Genomic DNA, 9,545 nt, shown 5'->3' on the forward strand with positions numbered 1-9,545 from the left:
CTAACTGAAAAGTCCTCCCACTCTTCCAGACAGGACCGGGTACTTTTATAACCATTATATCTATATTGACCTGACACCATTATTAACTGGATTGCACACTCAAACACTTACAACTACCATTACACTTCGCTATTAGAAAATACTGATTCCTCTCCCATAACATTTCGCCCATTCTCATTAGCTGCAACCATGACATTCTATTATTGCAGATCATACACAAACATACAAAAAAAAAAAAACGAACCCCGCAGCCCTAAATCACTACGGCCGTTCAATCGCCACGCATTATTATAAGTTATTCAATACAAAGTTACACATGCCATTTCCCATTACTTGGATTACCATTACATATCGTTAGATTTAAAACAATTGCGTCGCAGCTTTCTTTCATCATATCCGGTTTGAGCGTCCTATAACTAGCGACCCAACTAAAAAGCATAGCTTAATTTTTAACCTTTAGTATCCATCTATCCGTAGGCACAAATGGTAACGACTAAGGCTGGAGTGCTAAACGTTTTGCTTTTGATTCTAGCGGATGGTATCCAAGTCAGTTTTTATAACTTTGAAATCATTAATATAGATTGGATAATAATCAATAGAGAATTGGCTTTATGATAATAAATACGAGCGTCCTATAACTAGCGACCCAACTAAAAAGCATTCCAAAATACTTTACAAGACAAAATATATAATCCATATTTCTTGTATTTTTCGTTCCTTTGGAGGGGGGGGTTAAGGTGAGGTTTATTATTTATAAATGTACGTTAATATGTTTTTTGTTTTTTTTTTCGTTTTTAAAAACACAACGAATTCAATAAGAGTTGCAAAAAATCGTTCCTTCGGTAACCACGCATGCGCCTCTCGTGTTCTTTCTTGATTTTTGTAAAGAAAAAATTGTTTTTTTCGGCAACCACGCATGCACGTCTCGCGTTCTTTCTTGATTTGGTTTAAATAGTAAGAAAACACGACGTTGTTTCGATTACGTCACCGTGGACCAATGGAGAAAGGGGCCGAACCGAAGCATACAGGTTTTAAGTTCGCGCCAATGTAACGGAGGGTTTTTTTGGGTGGGGGGTTTATTTATGTGCTGTTTTTCGTTCGCGTCTTCTACATTTTCCTGTTTCTACCTCTATTTCTATTTTTGATCAATATCCTTATTGCAATACCTTTACACACCAGGGCAATGCCGGGTAATATATATATATATATATATATATATATATATATATATATATATATATATATATATATATATAATACTGGCGGGTCATCGGGTGTTGCCAGGTCGTAAAATACGCATAAATATTATATTTTAATTCATGCAGATTTCGTATTTATTATCATAAAGCCAATTCTCTATTGATTATTATCCAATCTATATTTATGATTTCAAAGTTATAAAAACTATGACTTGGATACCATCCGCTAGAATCAAAAGCAAAACGTTTAGCACTCCAGCCTTAGTCGTTACCATTTGTACCTACGGATAGATGGATAATAAAGGTTAAAAATTAAGCTATGGATATTTAATTTTGTACAAAAATAACAGCAGGATTAATGCTTGACTTGATTTACCCTGCCATGGTAAACTGTTAATCTTTTAAATTTTGACCTCTGTCACAAATATGTGAAAAAATATATATAATTTGAGACAATAATTACTTTTGATATTATAAAAAAAAAAAAAAAGAGTCGAGAGAGAAAATTCTATTTTTATCGCGTTTTATATTATCGTCTGCTCTCAGTGAATTTGTAAACATCCGGAAAAAGAAAAAGAGAGAGAGAGAGAGAGAGAGAGAGAGAACATATGAAAATACATTGAGGGGACGCCTATAAACTGTAAAGAAAAAGAGAGAGGGGGAGAGAGAAGATATGAAACTAGAGAGAGGGAAAGCTGCAGGCATCCGCGTCGCGTATTATTGAGCGAGTGACGCGAGAGCGATGCAGGTACATGCAGTGAGAGAGGGGACGCCAAAGAGAGAGAGAAAGGTATACCATTAGAGAGAGGGAAAGGAGCGGCGCAGGGTGGCGAGTCAGTGACGATATAGTAGCCGAGGAGGTGGGTTAAGCGACAGTGTCGGCGATGGTGACAACGTTTTATGATGCTAACGACAGCGAAGAAATGAACGAGATATTTTGACGACAGAGAAAACAAAAAAAGGCGATAATTAGGAAGGATAACGTATTCAATATAGACGAAGGAATGAAATTGTTTAAAAAGAAAGGAATGCGATAGAAATATTTAAAACCCGACGCTGAGTGAGTCTATTGTTTATTTTTCTCTCTATATCTCTCTCTCATATATGAAAACAATAACAAAAACAAAAACACAAAAAGGCTGTCCTTCCATTTTGGAGTTACAAGCAGACGACAGGATATGAACTGTTTTTTTTTCTTTTGCGCGAAAATTCTCTCTCGAATCTATTTCAAGTTTGTTTGTTCATCTAATTACACATTCTAATATATTTTTATATATGTAAATAAAATTGTGTTAATTTTTTCATTGGCCTCGGTATTATTACTTGGATGTGTTTTTCCTGTCTTGTGTTCATAAATGTCTTTCGAGAAAATGGATATATCCCTCCCGTATCTAAAAACCCGGGAAAACTAATTTCTTTTAGATAATTTTTTTATATTTTGTGTTACGACTTTTACCCCTAGACATTCCGGGTCGTAACACCTCTTAGCAGCTATTTTAAAGACTAAAAACAAAATCCAAATTTTTCCACAGGTCTAAATCCTCTATATATCACGTTTCATGTCTACAGGCCAAAAATTTAGAAAAGTGATTTGTAGAGACGCTCTGCGCACGAACGCACGCCCCCCCCCCCCACACACACTAAATGTTACTTAGGTGCCTTTAATAAGTTTCCAGACTATTTTGTACAGGCATTTGAAATTGTCGTGGATTTTGGAAAATTCAGAATGTTATTGCTATACATCTGAGATGACTGACCACTTTTTATGATTTCAGGTTCAAATGAACAGCTACAGCAGTAATTAAAATACATCCTACTAAAGCCCGATTGTCACAGCTGGTGAATTTCCAAAATGCAATCTGGAAGCGAGGACACTTTAAAAGAACGATATGCAATAAAATTCTGTTTAAAACTTGGAAACAATGACATAGAAACGTATTGAATGCTTCAAACTTCTTTTGGACCATCTTGTTTGCATCGAACATCTATTCTTGAATGGCATAAGAGATTCAAGGGAGGGAGGTAGTCTGTAAGGAATGATTAGAGGTGTAGAAGGAGTAAAGAAGTCAGAACACTAGAGTTGATTGGCCAAATAAAGAACTTCATGAATAAGGCCATTGTGTGTCTATCGAGACAATAAGTGCACAGTTTGATCTTTGTGTGGGATGATCAGAGCAGATCAGAAATAAAAACTGCTGTGGGGGACAAATCACCCTTATTTTGAAAACTAAGTGGAATCAACTAGTCCTATGAATACCATTGGTTTAAGAGACTAGATGGAGACATTCATACCATGTTTAACCGCATGCTACGAACACGTTCCTCTCATACCACTTTAGTGGCTCCCCTATTCTTTATGATAAATACATATTATATTTTATACACTTTACACTACTTGTGGTTTCTTTTATTTGTGACTCCTAGCACGGGTCTACAACAAAAACGTTGTCATTACAGCAGGGAGATGATCAAACAGATCAAGATCCTGCAGTTCTTGATGGCCTATGATGAAAGCATGATCTACTGAGATAGTTTCCAGTTGAAGCATGCTGGCTCTCTCAGACCCAAGTAGACTAGACAGGGCAAATCCTCCTAGAAACATTATGATCCCCACTTTTTTTGACAGCACAGGCATGATCTACATGCATTAGGATCTCACTGAATAGGCAGTCAACAAGGAATATTATGTTGAGGTTTTAATGGAATTCGTGAAGAGATTCTGTTGGAAGAGGCCAACGTTTAATATCAGTTAGAGCACGAAAAAAATTCAACTTTATATGTTCATATTTAATTGATTGATCGCCTATTGATATTCTTCTCTTCAGAATGTAGACGACCGAAAGATGGAATTATCTTCAATTAGTAACTCTATCGAGGGAAGTGCCGCACAGAATGAGAAGACCAGTGAAAATGTGACTACACCAGAGGAAAAACTACCCGAAAAGAATGTGTATGTACAACTATACAATTTAATGTTTTAACCAAATATATACTAACATATATTGATCAGATCAACTTGAAGGTTCACTCTAAATTGCCATATAATTTTTAAACGTAAAGATATTTGTTTCGTAATATATCACATTAAAACATTTAACTTGTAATGAACGCTTTTGTTCTCATTAATAATAATTCAGAGAGAGTGAAATTGCATAATTATAGGAATGTGTTTTTGTGGTATTAACGAAATGTTGGTAATGCCAAATATTGTTAGAATTCGATTTTCAGCTCAGTTTGAATCTTCACACAATTGTATATGAATGGATGGGATATTAAGGTACATATTTTTTGTCTTCCTTAAATGTTACACAAAAACACAATAGAAAAACAAAAAAATAGGCACAAGGCCACACAAAAATTGAGGAGGGGTGTCTATGGTCATCCTCGTCACTGTACCTTTTGTTGGTCTATGATATTCCTAGCTAAGATTTTCATTCACCATAATACCGCAAACTCACCAACGATCATCCTACTTAAGATTCCCTGAATCAGATCGTTTTTTTTTAGTTTATATGTATAATATAAGTAAAAATAAATTTGCATAAATCGTTTGTTTGATCGGATATTGATGCACTTCTGATGAAAGTGTAGTAAAGTGGTAAGATGAACCCCTTTTAATTTAGTATTGTTATAAAACACACACACACACACACACATATATATATATATATATATATATATATTGGCAGCGTCATTATTCAAGCACGTCTGATTGAACACGACAGAGTTCTTTTTTCCGATTTTCAATTCGTCGAGCAGTCTTTTCTATTCCGGCTGGCATGTTGTATAGTATGGCGCCCAGTAGTTATTGTTCGGCAATATTCTTCTTAAGCGCTTTCAATCGGTGCATCCAATTAACCGGATCTCATTTAATATCACGATAAATAACCGTATTCAACAACTAAGAATAAATAAATAACTAAACAAATAAAATATAGAATAAGAAAATCAAAATTAAAGATAAATAATTCGCCTCTACCCATTCTGCACTCACCTTTATAACTAATATAAAAATAGAACTAACTATAAATACATCAAGCATCAACAAAGAAAATAACAACAACAACAACAATCGCACCTGACGACGATCGAGTGTACCGATGTAAAGCGCTTGAGGAGAATATAGCCGAACAACAACTACTGGGTGCTGTAATATACAACATGCCAAGACTATGAGCAATCGGAATCAAGGGAAAGACTTGGGTTCGGACTATACGGTGATGAATTGAACAGTCACCCAACAAAATCGGAAAAAGAACTCCGTCGTGCTCTAGCAGACGTCTTGAATATATATATATATATATATATATATATATATATATATATATATATATATATATATATATATATATATATATAGTAATTTATAAAATATATATGGCGATTAAGCTACACTGAATATTCCGCGTTTCATCCACTCTAGGACTCCTCAGGCTTATGCGCGAATTCTGAGGAGTCCTAGAGTGGATGAAACGCGGAATATTCAGTGTAGCTTAATCGCCATATATATTTTATAAATTACTAACTAGCTCTACCTACGTATTGAGCACTTTTGAAGTAAATACTTAAAGTTTACGCATAAATCTATACTTTTGTATATTAATCTTATGTGAGTAAATGAAGTAGTTATATATATATATATATATATATATATATATATATATATATATATATATATATATATATATATATATATATGTAAATCCGCAGATTTCATATTAATATGGATATATACATATCAGTATTGAGTGTAGTAATTCAGGGGGGGTTTGGCGGGGAGGGTCATGATTTATTATTCGTTTAACTTTATTTTTTATTATTCTATTTAATAATGTAGCATGCAAAGCCATTATATTTTTAATTAAACTTAACTCAGATAATATTACATTTCCCGATTCATAAATAGTGCATCCCTGTGTAAATGCAATATGCATTTACCGTTCAAAAGATTTGTATGATTTGTGACTTAAACAACAATATTCTCCCCATTCTCACTGATCGCTTATTAATGATAACAAGTAGTGTTAAGCGGAGACCTAGTGGCAACAATCCTCTCCAATATCGCATAAATGTTTCTTTTTATTTCAAATTCTCGTAGTCTTTTTCCAGATTTTTCAGCACTGTCCCTAGTGCTACTACACTTATTGGCAGAGTACTTTTCTTAGTGTTTCATATTTCTTTCAGTTTTCTGACAAGTCCTATGTATTATTATTATTATTATTATTATTATTATTATTATTATTATTATTCACTATAAGTTCTAACACAGGTCATCATAGATTAATCACTGATTAACCGGTGGTGTCTACTGGAGTCTTGATGACAATAAGTCTTCCCAGATTTCTAGTACTCTCTACCTCTTTGAATAATCTCTTTGAGAATGAATTTCTGTTATCGCAGCAGTCACTTGCCATTGACTTCTCTTTGGCAACAATCTTTAGTCTTCACTGAACTTTGGGTGGCAACAAGCCTTCCCAAGGTCCCAGTCGAGCGGAGGCCTGGTTTGTGTTTGCTCCTCATCGGGTTTTGACCCTTCACGACTATTTGGGGTGGGGGTAGTTAACTTAGAATTTTGCGGTTTTAGTTTTCTTTGTTTCATGAGGTGTTCCTCAATCTTTTTGTTTTATTTTATTTTTATTTTGCGGTTTCTATATGTCCGGTTGGCGTTAGTTTCCACATTCGAGGGGTTTCCTTAAGATCTCAATTGTTTTCAACATCATCGTATAGTCCGAGCCCAATTCTTTCCCTTGATTCCGATTGCTCATAAGTCTTTTTTATATTAAGAAAGTTCTTGCGAAATTAAAATTTTAATTTTAAATGATGTATTTTCAAATAAATCTTTGGTATAATACCTTTACTTTATATATCATTTTAAAGAGCGCTTTTCACTCTATCTGATCGTTTAAATTACAACAGTTTTAAAGCAATTATGCCTTCTTTTCAGAACATTGAATACAAGATGAAAATTTGCACAGTTTTCTTATTTCAATTCAAGCTATGCCGAAAAGCTGATGAAACAGCTCGCGATATCAATGAAGTGTTTGGCCCAGGAATCACTACTGAACGCAATGGTGGTTTAAGAAATTTGGTGGCAGCAAGGTGAGTCTTGAATATGAGCGTAGTGGTCAGCCGTCGGATGATGACAACGATCAATTAAAATCCTTAGTTGAAGCCAATCCATGCACAACTGCCCGATAACTTGCTATTGAATTAGATGTAACGTATACGACGATTTCCAATCACTTAAGAGAGATTGGAAAGATCAACAAACTTGATAAATGGGTGCCTCACGAGTTGAATGACAAGCAAAAGAAACGCCGTTATGAAGTGTCATCTTCCCTTCTTTTATGCAACAAGAACGACCTGTTTCTCGACTGGGTTGTGGCTTGTGATAAAAAGTGGGGTGTTTATGACAACCGACAATGCTCATCTCAGTAGTTAGATACCGTCGAAGCTCCGCGACACTTCTCAAAGTCAGAGTTGCACCAAAAGAAGGTCCTATTGACTGTTTGATGGTCTGCGACCGGTTTCATCCTTTATAGTTTTTTGAATCCAGATGAAACCATTATGGTGGAAAAGTACTGTCCATAAATGGACGAAATGCATCAGAAACAACAACACCCACCAACAGAAAAGACCCAATTCTCCTTCACGACAATGCTCGACCGCACGTTGCTAAACCAACTCTACAGAAGTTGAACGAATTGACATACAAAATTCTGCCTCATTCGCCATACTCTCCAGCTCTCGCACTACCGACTATCACTTTTCCAAGCATCTCAACAACTTTCTGTATGAGAAATGCTTAAAAAACCTAAGCAATATCGAAAAAGCTCTCAACAACTTCATCGCCACCAGAACGCAAGATTTTTACATTACTGACATAAATACATTTTTTTTTGCGTTGGCAAATGTATGCAGATTCTGGGCATACTTGTTTCGATTCATAAATTTTTGGCTTAAACCGAGATATGCTCATTTTAATTTAAAAGGTAAAAACCGCAAAAACTTTCTTATCAATTTTATAAGTTATTAGTTTTTAGTATTCCTATAATTATTGGTATTTTATTGATTTTCTTATGTTTTTATATTCCTATCAATTCTCTGGCAAGTTTTGTATATTTGTTTAGTTTTTCTCTTAGGTCTTCTCACTGTGATTTGCTGGAACAGAAAACTTTACAAATTGGCAGTTTCTTTCTTGTTAACTATTATGATCTACGTTCTCCTTGCTGGATGAGTTTATCTGTTTGTACCTTAATGTCTCAAAAGAGTTTGTGGTTTTCGTTTTGGAAATTCCTTCCGTTCGTTTTAATTATTATGACGTCTGGTCCCCTTGGATTTTGTGGTTTTCATTTTCCAGTACTGCCTCTGGTTCTACCTGTATCATTAGTTCTCATATTCGAAGTGTAGTCGTTTGCAACGTTCCTAGTGTACTACTTTCCCAGGCACTTGTGTCTTTTCTTGTATTCTTTTTGGAATAGTTTGCTGCATTTACTGATTATGTGGTTTATCGTTTCGTCTCTTTGTTCACAGAGTTTACATTTACTATTTTTTTTTATGTTTTATCTATTTTAACTTTAATGTGGTTAGTTTTTATTATGTTGTTCTCTGCAACTCTCAGAAATTCTATTTCTGTGATTGTGTCCTTTTCTTAGTCGTATCCAGGTGACTTCATAATTCTCTTCTCTTGCGATTTTTATGAATCGTCCATGTAGCTCTTTATCTTCACACTTTCCTTTCCCTGCCTTTTTGCTTTTGGTTTCATCCTTTCCTGTATTGTTTATCTTTATAGTGTCTCTCGCTGGGGTGATCAATCTTTCCGAGTTATGTACTTTTTTATTCTTTCGACACAATCTTCTACATTTATTAGTCCTCTGTCCTCCTTTTATTCCTTTTCATGTAGTCGATCAGTATCATCTTTCGAGTGTAATGCATTGTGCATGGTCATTAGTTTCCTCGTCTTCGGATCAAGTTCTTCTTTGGTCCAAACTATGAATGGTCTAGCATACCTTATTAAAAAATTCGGCCCAGGTGTTTACTTCTTTAATTAGATTTCTACTGTATAGTTTTTTCTAAGAGTTTCCTTGTTCTTATGTACCCTCTTTCAATCTTCTCTTTCGTTTGTGTAGATTTGATGGTGTCTGATTCCCGAACGCCCAAATAGTTGTTTCACATTCATCAAGCATTCTCATCTCTTTTTGGTTGGACAGTTCCATACTTTCTGATATATCTAGTTTTCTTCTTTTCATTTCTAGTAGAGTACACTTTTCTATTATTATTATTAGTATTATTATTATTATTGTTATTATTATTATTATTATTATTATTATTGTTGTTATTATTATT

At 34.5% G+C, this 9,545-nt stretch overlaps 1 protein-coding gene across 3 annotated transcripts in view; it reads left to right on the forward strand.

Moving 5' to 3' along the window:
• LOC145279898 (apicoplast pyruvate carrier 1-like) overlaps nucleotides 1-9,545 on the forward strand; it is an 86,042-nt gene that overhangs the window by 39,557 nt on the left and 36,940 nt on the right. For all 3 annotated transcript variants that reach the window (XM_080131430.1, XM_080131429.1, XM_080131428.1), the window contains one exon: nucleotides 4,025-4,149. In XM_080131430.1, the coding sequence (XP_079987556.1) occupies nucleotides 4,025-4,149 (125 nt within the window). The remainder of the gene's footprint in view (nucleotides 1-4,024; nucleotides 4,150-9,545) is intronic.

Source organism: Euprymna scolopes, chromosome 7 (assembly GCF_053919585.1).
Source record: "Euprymna scolopes isolate OS-2025 chromosome 7, ASM5391958v1, whole genome shotgun sequence".
Classification (NCBI taxonomy): Eukaryota; Metazoa; Mollusca; class Cephalopoda; order Sepiida; family Sepiolidae; genus Euprymna; species Euprymna scolopes.